This window comes from Larus michahellis, chromosome Z (assembly GCF_964199755.1).
Source record: "Larus michahellis chromosome Z, bLarMic1.1, whole genome shotgun sequence".
In the NCBI taxonomy this organism is placed as follows: domain Eukaryota; kingdom Metazoa; phylum Chordata; class Aves; order Charadriiformes; family Laridae; genus Larus; species Larus michahellis.
In genome coordinates this window covers 44,600,525-44,616,007 of record NC_133930.1, presented here as the reverse complement: position 1 = coordinate 44,616,007, position 15,483 = coordinate 44,600,525, and the positions used below count along the sequence as shown (strand labels likewise).

General features: G+C 44.9%; 1 protein-coding gene and 1 long non-coding RNA gene across 2 annotated transcripts; both read right to left on the bottom strand.

Moving 5' to 3' along the window:
- Positions 1-239: 239 nt before the first annotated feature.
- On the bottom strand, positions 240-7,990 carry LOC141735773 (uncharacterized). The gene is made up of 3 exons (XR_012584829.1): positions 7,839-7,990; positions 6,210-6,394; positions 240-1,422 (listed from the first exon to the last, which is right to left on the bottom strand). It is a non-coding gene; the product is annotated as an uncharacterized LOC141735773 (long non-coding RNA).
- A 576-nt stretch (positions 7,991-8,566) lies between these two features.
- On the bottom strand, positions 8,567-13,907 carry CTSL (cathepsin L). Its single transcript, XM_074568914.1, has 8 exons — positions 13,771-13,907; positions 13,196-13,330; positions 12,715-12,837; positions 12,479-12,634; positions 11,900-12,124; positions 10,227-10,395; positions 9,779-9,896; positions 8,567-8,985 (listed from the first exon to the last, which is right to left on the bottom strand). The coding sequence occupies exons 2-8, from the start codon at positions 13,319-13,321 to the stop codon at positions 8,886-8,888; spliced, it is 1,017 nt and encodes a 338-aa protein (XP_074425015.1). The 5' UTR covers positions 13,322-13,330; positions 13,771-13,907; the 3' UTR covers positions 8,567-8,885.
- Positions 13,908-15,483: the final 1,576 nt, after the last annotated feature.

Genomic DNA, 15,483 nt, shown 5'->3' with positions numbered 1-15,483 from the left:
ACACTTAAATCCTGGAGAATAAAGAGAAAGCAGAAAAAACTGAGAGGGTTTAGGTAATAGCCGACTTTATAGTGGAGAATGCAATTGTGCACTATGGCTACAAAAGCTAGTAAATATTTTCCTGCAAAGAAAATATGCACACAGTGTTTGTGTGCATGTATGTTTATACATATATTTTATACATGTACAGTCACTCTCTCTCCCTCTCCCCCCACAATATCCACAAAAGAACACAAATAGTTGTTGATATCACCAATTTATTGAGAAGCTCTATTGCATTTTTAAAATCGGAAACAAAGCCTAATTTGAGGCTAGCCTAGTAAGCTAACAACACCAGTACTGCATCAGAACAGAGACCACATGTAACTTGTTTCCAAAGAGCCACAAGAAACAATTAAGGACAGAGCAAGAAGAGAGACTTGGTGCTCCCCAGTGTAACCACAGGGCCTCTAAAACCCACCACTTTTTAGGGTCATGCTGAAAGAAAGTTTGTATTGCGGTGGGTTTAGACGCTCCAGCGACTAAGATCTGTGTTTCTGTGCTGGCAGTTAAACTATCTATCTGCATACTGCAACGTGTCAGCCATTCACTGCCCTAGTGCCAACATAACAGCACCTGAGTTGCCTTCATGTAAGTATGATTGCACAGCAAAATCTGCATATAATCCCAGCTGCTAGATTTCCCATAATTGTTTTTTTTTCTCCCGAGTTAGCACGAGGAGCACCTGTTAGTAGAAAAACCAGCACCGGTCACCGATCTGACAAACGACTGCAGTTTGGGTGGCTGTTGATGCTTAAATGATAAGGCTCCCAGTTTGTGGGCTGCCGGGTGGCTGGTATCTGCAAAGAGATCAGTATCTTCCGTGTAAACAACCCATGCAAACCCCAAGTGCAGATTAAGAACGCAGCAACTTTCTTCAGTGTGAACTGTGGCTTTTCTTTGCCCGAGTCCCACTTTTACCTACCCCACCTACACTGTTTTCCTAAGTACTTGTGTGTTCTCTGCTACATCTAGCACAACCCTGCAACCGGCCTGCTCTGCAGGGTCCTCCTTAAACCCTCAGGATGGAGTTTAAAGTCTCCCTTCCCAGCGCGATACCAGTTCAGACCATTTCTCCAGAGCTCTCCGACACAAACCGCAGGGTGTCTGTGGTGGGGGGGTCACTGCCTACAAGCCTTTGCGATACTGGGCCACAACTTCCCTCTGTGGTCAGCTGCCAGGCTGCCTCAGGGCACCTAGACAGCTGAGAAAACGAGACCGTAGCATTTTTAAAATTTTTTTTAAGAATCCAGAGACCGCAGTTAGTGGTTGGAGCAGTGAGAAGGGGGACACACCACAAGCTGCCATCAGTGCCTCTGGAAGGAGCAGGGAAGCTGGCGTGGAGCAGCGCTCACAACGAAGGTGCTCTGACTCCGCTTCTGCCTACAGAAGAAGGTGATGCCCGATATTACTCCTCAGATACTCATCATCATAACACAAAAATGAAAATATGTTAAAACATCGTGAAGGAACAGATGTGTTTAAATATTAGTTCACACATCTGCCTTTATATCAGTATTTAATTGTTTCTTGACATAAAATTATATATAAGCCAATGCCAGCTTGATTTGTTATTACTTTTGGGGGAGGATGTGGAAAGGAAAGTATACTGGTTGTATTGTACCAGGTAAATAACAAACATGACTGTTCTTAAAGCACTGGTTTCTGACTTGTTGACAAACCTAATTCTTAGTTCCAATTTCAGGGCACCTTTGCACCGATTTCTGAAGTAAAATAAAAGCACACTACCTAAACCTGGCGGCACCCAGTAACACAAGAAAACGCAGAAGCCCCATCAAGAAGCTTCTAATAAATGAGCAGTTGTTCATGAATTGCTTTGACTGGAAATTAAGTTAGCCTGAACAGCCAGCCGCAAAAGGTTGTCCTCGTGACTGCAATCACAAGATGGGGGATCAGAGAGCAGGCTGGGGCTGGCAGGCTTCCCACCAGCCCCGCAGCGCCGGGGCTGCCTCTGCTGCGGCCCCGCCAGCCAGCCCAGCTCCTGCGCCCAGGGCAGTGGCCCATCACCCTGCCCCGACGTGGAGATGCTTTTTGAAACACAGGATGAAACGTGTCTTTGAGCGCCTGTATCGAAAGTCGGTAAGTTGTTCTGTTTTCCACAAAATGTAAGCGCAAGGAGTTTTGTTGTTTTGTGTTTGTTCTTTTTGTTTTAATAAAGCCAACTGATATTTCTGGAAAAATCAGGCAAGACTTTTCTTCATTTATAAAATGGTAGAAGTATACTTCAGGCTAATTACAGACACAGAAAAAGAAGGAGCTCTTAATTTACATGGATTATGCTAGCTTTATTGTGAGAAAAGTGCCGATGGAACAGCTTAACAAGAGGAAAGATGATAAAATCTCCTGCAAGATTGCAAAGATAAAGGTACCTATTTTCCAGAGATACCCAAGGCTCAAATGTGGGTACAGCAGGGAACAAAATGAATGCAGAGACAGAGGATCTGCACACAGTCACCCAGAGGTACAGAACTCCAGAAGTTTGGAGGAGACAGCCCCAACTATTCAGGCTTCCCGACATCATGGACAACACCTATAAACCCCGTGCATTGCTACTGAAAATACTTTCAGGTTTTATTCCTAGCTTTCTGCAAATGCAGATGTGGTTTCAGAAAACAGAAAAACAAAAACCTCAAACCAAGCACATGGTCTGATTCCACTGAACTGATTTTAATATTTCGTGGAGGGTAAGTCACAGATAGGTTTTCCCACTGAGATCTGCCCTGGAGGGGGTTGCTTTCGCCCAATGCAATGATTTGCATCATGTTTTTTTAGGATCCTGTTCATCAGGAGCCAAGCAGGTTTCTGTTGGCAGCTTTTGCATTTCTGGCTATGATGATCGATGACGGGAGTTTGGTGCGCCAGCTCGCAGAGGGTGTTGGCCAGGACAGCTGCGTGCTCACAGGTTGATAAATGGAGCTTGGCCTAAGCATTCTTGTCAGCTGCTGAGCAGATCACCTGGTGAATATTTTATCCCTTTTGAAGGGATGGCTCCGTGGAGGAGATAACACACCCGCTCAATTACCTGGTCAGCTGCGCTCGGGCTGAATGTGTGAGACCAGCCTTAATCCCAGCCTGGGGCATGACCGTCCACAATGTCTCATCCTATTGGCATTATGCTCAAATGCACTGTCAGCACATGCCCCATGCCCGGGAAATAAAGTCAACTTCTCCCCACGCCCCGTTGCGGCAGCACCTGCCCCGGGATCACGTGCTGCCAAACCATAACCCAGAGAGACCGGCACGCCTGGCGCTTGCTTACCAAGCGACGCACTGATCTGTGTTTTGCCCTTTTGATTGCCTGTCTTCCTGTTTTGTATCTGCGTGGACAGTTTTCTCCCTCTTTTTAACAACTCGGCATGATTTAGTATTCCAGCACAGGAAAAGAAAAAGCAGACTGCTCAAATGAAAAGAAAGCGGGAAGGATAAAGGGAAGGGAAGCACAGGCAAACAAAGATCTGAAATATAAACTCAGTAGAAGAAAAAGAACGGGGATGTTTATGTTTTAGCTCTGTTGAAGTTACACTGGGAGAAAACAAAGCCAAAGCAGAAGGCTAGCTTTCTCTCAGATGTACACATGCAGCTGCTAATCAGTAGCACGGCCTCTGCCAGGCAGCCTCATTGCTTTTGGCCTTTTTCCTCTCCCACTCCTCAGCAGCGTGTCAGTTTAGATTAAAAACTTGGTGGGGAGGGAGGTTCTCTTGCTTTTTGGTTCACAGAGCGCTTAACAAAACGGGACGATAGAGTCTGTTGCAGTATCTGGAAATACTGCAACTGAAATGACACTTCATCACAATTCCTGATGACCACAGGCTTGCTTCAGAAATGCTCTATTATATTGTGAGAGAAATGCCATCAAACCTTGTAACAGCACTGAATCAGAAAACAGAGGTCACTCCAATTCTTCCTGTGACTAGCGGGCAATTAATAGCAAAACGGCAGCAGTATTTATTCTTAACGTCTGCACAAGGCATTGTAAATTCTACATAAACGCAGAGAGAAGTTTCTTTCAACTAAAGGAAAGTATTATCGTAAATCTCCAAAAGCCAGTGCAGTTTCCCATCACAGCTGATGTATTCAGTATGTATTTCCCATTCCGAAAACACCCTGCTGTCAGCCAGTGCTTCATGCCTGAATGAGGAGAGCAAACTGTAATGCTAGCAAACATGGCTGAGCACAAGGAATGTTAGGAGGGCTATTGAGAAGAACTTGCATTCACAATTCTTGCATTGCTGTGCTATTATGGTAAAAGATTGTGGTATGCGAATAGCCATATGCACATCTAACAAAACTAGGCACCTGCGTACACAGCAATGAACTGTTTAGAGTTCTGTGGGCAGCCCTATCTAGGTTTTTTCTGTGACTTGTCACCAGCCTCTTAAACTGATCTATTACAGAGATACATTTAGAGATAAACTTTCTTTGTAAGTGTGAAAAACCACCCGTGACTCTGCAGCTCTGAAGCCACATTTATTTCACTTCACTTTTGGATTTTAAGGACAAGCAAGTGTGTTCCAAGACATGTGCTACAGCCTCAAGGAGTTCTCAACGTCCCATTTCAGCATCAGCTTCCCAGACACCCTAAGCTGGTTTGAGTATCTTAACAGCCCAGCGTGTATTTTATAAACAGTTGGGTTTTTTTGTCACGGCATGCATGCTGTGCAGGAAGCTTTCACTAGTAATTAAAAAACCACCAACTTAATCATTAAAGCCAGAACTCAGAGTGCAGTTCCTGAGATTGCGATTTTCCCTGGTAGATGCATAAAGTAATAGCTGTAATAGCTTATGAGGGCCCTCAGTGGCACCCCAGGAGAGCACACCTAAACCACTCTTGCCCTGGAGGAACACACATTAACGTAGACAAAGAACTTTGAAACACAAAAGTTAATTCCCAATGAATGCCCAAAGTGGATCAGATGTCACTAAGCATATGGACAACCCTCACCAGGCTGGAAAATCCTCTCCTCTTCTCTCACATCTCAGCCCAACCACAGTCTTTCCCTGGAGAAACTGCAGTTAATCTCTAATATGTAAAAACTGGTTGGTATTAAGTTTAAGAGACACATGTCAGGATTTTTTTATTTTGTCAAGGAGATGAATTAAAGAGCAAATACTGAACAACTGATGTTCAGAAGCTAGAGTTATGGTCTTCTTGGTTTTTTGAAGTCGATATTCCCATTTTCCTATACCTCCACTTGTCTCAGAAAGATGTGTGTGCCGAGTGCCCTTATGCAGATCACCAGTTAACCATTCACTATAGCAAAGCTTCACTGATACAACCCATCACATGTTTGGCTTCTCTGTAAGGTTTCAACAGAGCAAGATGACAAATATTGTGTCACTGTCATCCTTCAAAATATTTTGAAAATTACTTTCCTGCATGGATGGTGTAGGGGGATAATAAGCTTATTTATTCCACTGTTAATGTTCAGAAATTGATTTAACATTAACGAGATGAAAAACAAAGCGCATTGAAAAAAACAAAATTCCATTCTACTTAGCAGTCACAGATAGGATGAGAAAATGACTGTTTTTGAAGGGAAACAAAATAGTTTCCTACATGACAGTTAAATTCATTTCTCACTGGAGCTTAAAGAGCACTTCATGTGTAAGTGGAATCATTTCTTTTCATGGTTTTCCTTGCCTCAAGAGTACTTGTCTTTAGAAACTCATGACCAAATTACTGATAAATGCAGTCATTCACCAGACAGATTTGAGAAACTGTTATTCTTACAAGACCTTTAGGACAAGCACAGTCTATCTACGAACACACACGTGGAAACAAAATGCAAAACCTTTTTCTTCCCAATCTTAAATAAAACAGTTAATTTACACAATGAAGATGAAAGCAAACAATGACCGCAGGGCTTTACCACAGTACAGGACTGTCATCTACCATGCATGTAACATAGCGCCCAAATCACATATTTAGCTATGAATAAGACCCTGCTAACAAAAACAGTAACTGTAATTTAGGTAGGGTCTAAACCAGTCACTCCAGACAGGACGTTTTACTGATAATACATGTGCACTCATTTCTTTAAAATAATACATCTTGCAATAAAAGCAACTTCAGCCATCAGCAGGAATACAAAACCAAAGAAAGCCTGGAAAAAAAACAGTGGAACACAGTCATAAAGAGCTTTAATTACCCATAGCTTCCGTGGGAACAACTCAGGAACTTTCTGTGTGTGCCTGCGTAAGGTGCATTTGCTGTATCTTCAGAAAGGAACAACTTCGGAGAGGACACTTTCCCCAACAGGAATCAGTTGCTACTTTGTTAACGGTACTTCTAAAGTAAATCAAAGAAGAACCAGCTCTACAGAAGACGGGGCCACTGCAATGGAATCACAAAACCAGATTTAATGCAATTCTTGAAATGTTAACAGTTTAAAATTTCTACCAGTGTGCTCAACCGCAAGTTATACAAAGTTTTAATGTTTACAGTGTCATGTAAGGCAATTCTGTGTGAAGCTGTTACTTAAGAACACCTTGTAAATACTGAGTTATCTGCATGACCTCACTTACCCTGTCCCCTTCTTGATTATTCCATTCAAAACAGAGGATGTTCAGCCAGAACAGTCAGCAAGTTTCAATGCATACAAATAGCTATATTACTACATCTTATTTCTAAAAAAAGTCAGAGACTGGTGCCTCTTTTGTGAGCTACATTCCCATTTATGTGCATATGCTTTAGAAAGCTATTTCATTTCCCATCTGTTCATAAAAAATATCTTGTTTTCCCAGCAACTTCTATTAACCTTGGCCTTTGTAACCAAACACCTTTCCCTGCTGCCCATTTTTTTTGCAGCAGTTCAAGTCCTAGCAGGCTTTGTACTGGTCTCTCCCCCTGTGCTGGATATTCTGTCATGTTGTTTTAATCAATACAGAAAAGCAGTAACAAGGTGCTACCGAGCTCACAGCAATGCCAGCTTCCAGGATTGAAAAGTGTTTCAGGAGATAGGTCTCTGTTCACCCCCAGTTCTGTGACGGCAAGAATGAAAAGCAGCTACTGCATAAGGAGCTTATGCAGTCACTTCCCTGGCAGCATTTTGATCTTGCCTCCCAGTTTGAATGCACAGACCATTGCCATTTCCTTCTGAACACGAACCTTTAGAGGATCAGCAGTTGAGCTCCGTATTCATTTCCTCCATAGCAGTGTGGATGCTCTCCATAACAGGCTTAGCAAGTCAGCTTAATAGCTAAATTCTAACTGGTATTTCTGCTCTGTGGCTTGTTAAATAGCTACTAGGATGAGAAGCTCTTCCTTTTTTTTTTTTTTAAAAAAAAGGGAAGTTTTTAGGGAGATTCAAGTTGAAAGAATTTATCTATAAGCAGCATGTGAACAGGCACACAACTGAGCTGTAGTTAAGTTTTGATTATCCTAGATACCTCGCCTTATTTTTCTTTCAAAAAGTGTTCATGAAATGCAAGTTTAAGGCTTTTAAGTTCAATTTACAAGGAAATTCAGCTCCCATAACTTGTAGTCTAAGTGTTCCCTTGTGTGATGACTATCAGACTCAGGAAAAGACACTGCGCATAAAAACCTAGTGGTCCATAAACTCTGAACTGGCATTAGTTAAACTGCAGAACTAGCTTCCTTCCCCTCCAGCCCAAATGCAAGAGGGGAGGAGTCAGCACCCAAAAAACAAGGCAAGCCTTCACTCCTAGCCGTTTTTGATATTGACAGTTCATCCTCCTCTTCAAAAAACTACTGGTATGCAAACCACATCTAAATAACAGCATATAACAGCTGGTAATGATGCTTCAGCAGCAGATACCTGTAGAGGAGACAAGTCCTCTCAGAAGAGGAGATACAGAGCACAGTGTGAGACACCACAGTTCAGTCAGCCATCGAGAATCCAGGGATTAACAGAGCAGCCCAACTTCACTTTCCATAGGAACAGCACTCCTTTCCGCCCCCGAAACAAAGCTGGTGTGGGGGAAAGAGATTTTCAAGTGTACTACATACCTCCAGAAACAAACATGTTCTCTGCAAACAGCCCCTGTGCCTTAGGTATTCCTGCTATTCCTACAATGATCAAAAGCAGACAACTGCTCTAACTACAACAGTGTAGTATTTTGAGGTGCCATAACAAAATACCGATGGCATTTAAAGCTAAGTGGAGATCAGATGCTGCACACCGGACATGAGAAGACTGAAGATCTTTATGAAGTACAAAGAACCAGAGATGGTATCGCCTCTGTATCACAAGACTAAACCAAAATTCACTTACAAATACAGTTTCAAAGAATGAAGGTTATTAGATTTTTCTGTCACTTCTACTTTAATTGATAAAGACTTTTTTCCACTTCCCATTTTAAATAAGTTGTGTCACAAACACTACACTGTGTAGCTGTATTTTATAACAGCTGTTAGCCATTTCCAAATAGGGTTGCATTTTAGTAACTGATGAAAGAGGCATGCATATAGGCTTCAGCTAATATGATTTAGGATGCCTATTTGATGAAAGTACCAAGTGGAAAAAACACAGACAAAAAAGCCAAGTCATCTGTACACACTGGAATTTAAGTGTTTATTATAAAGTAAACCTTTGGGCACATTGCAATTTTAGAAAAAAGGAAAAAACTACAAAGAAGAATCTATTAGATTAAGCAGTTAGAAGCCAGCAATATTACAAGCTGTTTATATACCAACATTTACATTAATTTAAACACGTGGCATGTCACCAACATGTAAAACATACTTCAAAAGCTTAAAAAAAATCAAGTTGACTTTTGAAGGACACAAGTCTACCACATGTGTGAACATGGGTTTGGTCATTCAGTTTAAATCCCCTTTTGCACTGAAATGTTCAGTCTTCAATTTATACAAGTGGATAGCTAGCAGCTGTTGCTATTCCACAGTGGTTCTTCCTGTCCTTGGCCATGTAGATATATCCTTTGTCACCCCATTTCTCACCCCAGCTGAAAAGAGAAGTAAAGGGTTTGTTTTTATGTTCATAAGAGACTTATCTACCCCCCCCACCCCGTAAGTGTTTAAATTGAAAATTACCGCCTACCACATTTGTGGAGAAAACTCAAGATAGCTGCAGCCAAACTAAAGTGCTTTCCAGCAGTTAAATTGTTACAGAAGAGGCATCCCAAGCTCACAGAAATAAAAGAGTACAGCCATCTCACTAGGTGGAGACCTTGACATGCAATCCTGGATTACAGGTGCCTGAAGGTTAGGCACTGCTCCCAGCCAACCTTAAGGGATGACCAAAACTGCAAGCAGCATTTGAGGGTGGTGCCCCAGTAATGCTGAGAACATGAGACAAGCTCATGTGATGTGCCCTTTGGCATTAACTTACTGTTTTCCCTCTAACCTAGGAGGTACCTTGATCTTAGAAGTTCATTACCCTATTTCACACAAGTGAGCAGTGCTCCACTTGCAAAAAAAAAATCCATTACAACCTCACAACCTGGTTTCCTCCTGCGCCCTCTGTTCCAACACTTTAACATCTACTAGCTTCATGGGCTGAACTCCCTCGAATTAAGTGAAAAAGCAGAAGAATGAGTTTGCTCATTCTTTATTGAGCTGCTAGCAGCATGAAGTTAACTTTTGTCATACAATAAAGTTTAAGAACTGCCTCCAGATTTTCCACACAATGATTTTTTTTTTATTACTGTTATCTCCGCACCCCCCTACTACAAGTGGCAACCTACCTTCTCTTCTCCGCTACCCCCAAAAGGCACAAGGCACAGAAAGAAGTCTTACCTGTTCTTAACAATCCAGTATTTCTTTCCATCCACATCTTTGCCCTCAAAACCATAACCTACAACCAAAACACCATGGTCCAGGTCTTCACTGCTGCAGTCTGGTTCATAGTAGATACCTGTGGAGGCATAAGTTCACATGTGAAAAAGCTGATCTGCAAGAAATCCTTCTCACTCAACCAGAAGCTTTGTGTATTTCAAATTACATGTTGCACAGCTTCTTGAGAGTCAGAGAAAGGAGTCATAAGTTAAGCGTACCATGGGAGACACTGAGCGACAAGTACACACATATGCAAGAGAAGTGTGGAGAACCTGGACTAGAATTAAAGGGACTCCTGATTATGTCACAAGATCATAATTGTTGGGTTTTTTCACCTATTAAACTGAAGGTAACAAACACTGAGTATACAAAAGAGTTCTCTGCATGCAAGCTGTTCACAAATCCCCACCTGACTGATAGAACTGGAATGAAGAGTGGCCTGCATCAATAGCAACAGACACCGGACCCACAGCTGCTACTGCTTTCATGAGAGCTCTTTCATGTCCTTGAGGGATGTCAACAAAGCCAGTGTCATTAGCAGCATTATACTCTGCCTTGTAGCGACAGTCTTCATCATCCTAAATAAAGAAAGCCACAGTTATTACATAGTTCTCCACTTAACACACAGGTGAGCACAGGAACTACCAGACATTCTGTGACTTTTCTGCCTTGAAAACAAGGGACTGAAGAGGATCCAGTTGCTTCAGCAGAGTTTTGAAAGCAGAAGAGCAGAGGGAGAACATAGAAGCTGCTTCTGAGTTTCTCAAAGGTACAGAAACTGCCAAGAACCACCAAGTGGGGCCCAAAAGGAAAGCTTTACTGGGATGCTAAGGACCAGCACATCCTGGAACCCTGCCTTCTTTGGTGGGCAGCCCAAATCTCTTTTCAAGGAGGAAAGCAGCCCAGAATGCAGTAATGGTCAATGGAACAGAGCCAAGTATTCATTAATTACAAAGCAATCCAGAAACTGCTCACTGAGTAAGCACTTAAAATCCACAATTTTAGTCTGTCATAGTTTGAGAAACTCTACAAAATGATTTGTAAGTTAGTCATTTGTATTATATGACCTTACATACAGCATCCATGTATTTTGTGCTTCTTCACATTCTCTTTTTTTTTTTTGCAATGAAGCCTGAACTGTTGGTGCCACAGGCATTTACCTCAGGAGAGAGGCCTAGTTTGGAAGTCAGGCCATGTTAAATTGAAACAGAATGAAGTAAGCACATGCCTCCCTTACCTATGTGGCAAGATTAGTACTTAAATTACCTCCCCACCAACTAAAGGAACAGAGAGTACGCTTCAGCTGTTTACTTTTTGTACTCAGCAAATTAGGCACTTCCTACAACAAACTGGGATCTTTGGAAGAGCCAAGATTAGGAAAAAAACTGAGATTACAGGCACGGAGGTGAACAGGAACCCAAATCCAAAGGCTTCTGTGTTGCTCACAACAAATGGCACTGCTATTGCCCATTCAGTCAACACAAAACTAGCTGCGAGCAAAGATACTCTATAGTGAGCAGAACTCCAAGTGGCAAAAAGCCCAAACCCTAGGCTCTCAAGTGATACCACAATTTATTACTGCTCCTTAGATTATTATCTGCATTTATGCACATTTAGTCCAGAAATAGAACTTAACAGCTACTGTTAAAAAACAATCACAGTACCTGCAAGAATTAACTGTCTATGGGTAGCAACTCCACAATAGCTCAGTTATGGGAAGCTGAATTGCACCCCTACAACTAAGTAGCACTGTTGACAAGGGCTGGGTCATGGTTTGGTATGTCAACCAAGATAAGGTATGACATCCAATAGGAGGGCAGCAATGAGGGGGAGGAATAAAAATATTTGCTCTAGTTTTTCCAACTGGTCTGGTAAGATTTTGACCTCAAAGACCAGTGCAGTATGTGATTCCTTACTGGGGCTAGCAGTCATTCTAGTTTTCTTAGGAAAGATAAAACAGGAAGAACAGATCTACTGATTACTACTTAGGCATTTTCCTTTCTAGGCATGAGTTTCCCAACACACAGTTTGTCCACACAGAAGACGTGACACCTGCGATGCAAGTCCAGCTATTACACTTACCTTTGCAGTGTATGGGTAGGATTCCTCTGAATCAATACCCCCATTATCCTGCACATACTGGAAAGCCTGGTCCATGAGACCACCGTTGCAGCCTTGATTCCCTTCAGGGCGAGAGCAGTCCACCAGGTTCTGTTCACTCAGCGAAACAAGTTTGCCAGTTTTTCTGAAGTGTTGCCCTTCAAGAGCTCCCGTTGTGCTGAAAGCCCAGCAAGAGCCACACTGACCCTTAAGCAAGAAATGAAATTACAAATTACAAATCCAGACAGATTAAGCAATTTTAGTTCCCTTAACACTGATCTAAACGTGAAAAATGCAAAAGTCACAAGACCAACTTCAGTTTCATACTCCTAGCATGTACAAGTGAAGATACTACAGCTTTTTCAGTTCTTAGAGATTTAGTACAGAATTCCTTAAGAAATCCTGAAGTGGTACAGCAATTTAATCAAAATGGCACTTAATTTAGTAAGCTTGCATGAGGCTTCATTAAACAAGCCCACAGTCTTTTTCTTCTATGGAAGTGGAGGTAGCATTCAGGAAACTGGACCTATAACTGGTTAAAAATCCACCATCAAAGAATACCTGATCTTTAACTGGAGTTACATATCCCTTCTCTCTCCAGTCTACTGATCGTGGCACTTCCAGGAAGCTGGGCTCAAGAAACATCGATCCTCTGTACTTCCTTTCTGACTTCTTGTGTGCATAGCCATTCATCAGCTGTCTGAACTCCTCAACTGTCTGAAGAAGATTCAACATATACAGTCACTGTTATTACAGACTGCTGCTTAGAACTGTATGTTTCATGCCTCTATACATACCATGTCACCAAACTGATTCATTCCCAACTTGTAGCTGTGTTTTCCTAACGTGTGATCCAGATTATGGAGTTCAATCTTTCTCAGATTCTTCTCCCACACCACTCTCCTCCAGCTTTCCTCTCTCTAAGGGGCCAGAAAACAACAGACTTCAAGAAGGCAGTTCAGACGAGTTCAGTTGCATGATAACATACTCTGTCACGGCTTGTATACGCAGGGAAATGTAGGCTACTGGAATGGGAAGTCTGAAGGCTGTTGAAGAGACAGTCTATTTGCCACCCTCGTAACAAAAACAAAGAGCACATGCAGCGCAGGCGAGTCGATGCACAGACAGAGGGAAGGACCTCGTAAGAGGTCGTAAGTCTTCGTCGGCGCAGACTATACACAGCCAGAGTCAAAACAAAGCAGGCATGACTCAGCGGGCCGGGCCCCGCGCGGCGCCCTCCGCCTTCCCCGAGCGGAGCACGGACCCCCGGGCGCTCACCTCATGGTAGTTCTTGTTGTGCCACGACTTCCACAGCTCCCAGTGGTCGTCCAGATCCCGGTCGGCCCTCGGAGCGCCGAAGGCCAGCCCCAAGGAGAGGCAGAGGGCGGTCAGACACAGGTTCATGCTGCGGATCTGCCAGGAAAGGAAGGGGCAGCGGTCAGGCAGAGCCGCCCGCCGCCTCACAGCCCCGGAGGGGGATGTCAGACCCGAGACGAGCCTGCTGGCCGACCCGCCGCTTGTCCCCCGGCTCCCTCCTCAGCCGATGAGGGCAGAGAACACCAAGCGGTGCATCCCGCGCCCCCCGGGCGGCAGCGCAGGGCGGCTGGCCGCCCCGACCCCGCCGAGCCCTTCCCGCGGGCCCCGGCGTCCGCCCGACCCCTTGCGGGGAGCGGGGCCCTCCGCCGCGGCTGTAAACAAGCTCGGTCGGCGGCGCCAGGACGCGGGGAGGTTGGCCGGCAGCCTCCCGGGGAAAGTGGCCGGAATGGCGGCTCCTTCCCGGCGGGAGCTACCCCAGCGCAGGACGAGGCCGGAGCCGAGGCCTGCCCAGCAGCCCCCCGCCCTACCCAGCTCACCTCGCTCAATCCCTCCCGTCTTTTTTCCGACTCTCAGGCCCAGCTGGCGTTCAGCCTCCGCCGCCCTTCTTATACCCGCCGCCCGCGGCCCCGCCCCGCCTCGACGATTGGCGGCCGCCGCCGGGCCTCGCCCCGCCGGGGCCCGGCCGCCGCTGGGCCCGGGGGTCTCCGCTGGGGTGGGGAGGCCTCGCCGTGGTCGCGCCCCGCCGGGAGGCCGCGGCCGGGCCGGGCGTGTCAAACCGGGGCAGCCCCGCTCCTGAAGGCGCTGTGGGGCCGCCCTGGCGGCATCCCGCACCGTCGAGGCCGTTACGTTGGGTAGTGTTCGTCTCAATATTTATTATGAGACTGGAGATAGTGGCCGCACGCTAAGCTGATTGGAATGTAACCTAGGAAGAACTTAAAGCTGGCGACTGGCAGAGTAAAGAAAAACAGAATCTGGAGGAAAAAGGACAAAAATGATGAGGTTTCAGAGCCAGCCTCGTGTTGCTGGTTGATGGCTCTTTCTCAAGTCAGGTCAGGTTGGCGAGGCGGCAGCCACACTGCGCCGGGGGCCAGCCGGGTGGCTGTGCGTGCCTCGACTGCCTGTGCCCTCTTGGAGCGGCAGCAGACCGGCCTGCGGCAGGTTTTCTGAAGCACGGCAGGTAGGGCAACTTCATAGAACCATAGAATGGTTTAGGTTGGAAGGGACCTTAATGATCATTTAGTTGCAACCCCCCTGCCATGGGCAGGGACGCCTCCCAGTAGACCAGGCTGCTCAAAGCCCCATCCAACCTTGCCTTGAACACCTCCAGGGATGGGGCACCCACAGCTTCTCTGGGCAACCTGTTCCAGTGCCTCACCACCGTCATAGTGAAAAACAACTTTCTGATATCTAATCTAAATCTACCGTCTTCCCGTCCAAAGCCATTACTCCTCCAACTTCTCTGATGCTGGCACCAGGGAAGGGGTGATGCAGAATCTCCCACTGGGCAGGGCCCCAGCGGCATGGCTGTTGGCTACACTGGTACAAGAAACATTTCCAGGAAAGTCCCTTTTGTTCCCCCATGATTTGATATCCGAAATCTGCCTTTTCCTGCCTCTGGACCCGAGCCTGATAAGAGTCAGGTATTTTACCACTAGTGTGGCTAGTGTTTTTATGCTAGGATCCAGTAATATCTACTGGAAAACACTGCGACACTAAGAGCTGCAGTACAGGTGAGACATTAGAAGATTTATACATGGTCCACACCTAGCCGGGAGTAGACAGACTTTGATTTTTAACAGGGAACTTGCCTCTAGTAGTCGAATAAGTGCAAGAGGTTTCCCCTTAAACTCTTGTAAAGCCAGCATTGCTGGTGGCTATGTTTTGCAAACTTGAAAGGATGTATTCAGAGGAAAAAACAGGGTTTGTAAACTGTTGCACAACAGCAAAAAGGAAGAAATCATATGATACGTGCTTCTCCCTTTTTTGATGTCTTAAGACACACAGTGTGTCGTTAAAACAAGCAATACATGTTTCCTTACTCAGACTGTCCCAGGGTCAGTCTTTGCCCCACAGAGCAAAATACATAAAGAGAAGTTGGAGGGGCTGTCCTGTGCTTTCAAAGTAACCGTGCAAGTCTCCTGCCACTGAACTAGTGTACTGATTCCACAAAAAATGTGCACCAACAATGGTGCTCCTTGATTAGTCAGTAATCATAACAAAGCCTTGTAAAACCTCTGAGAAAAGAAGAT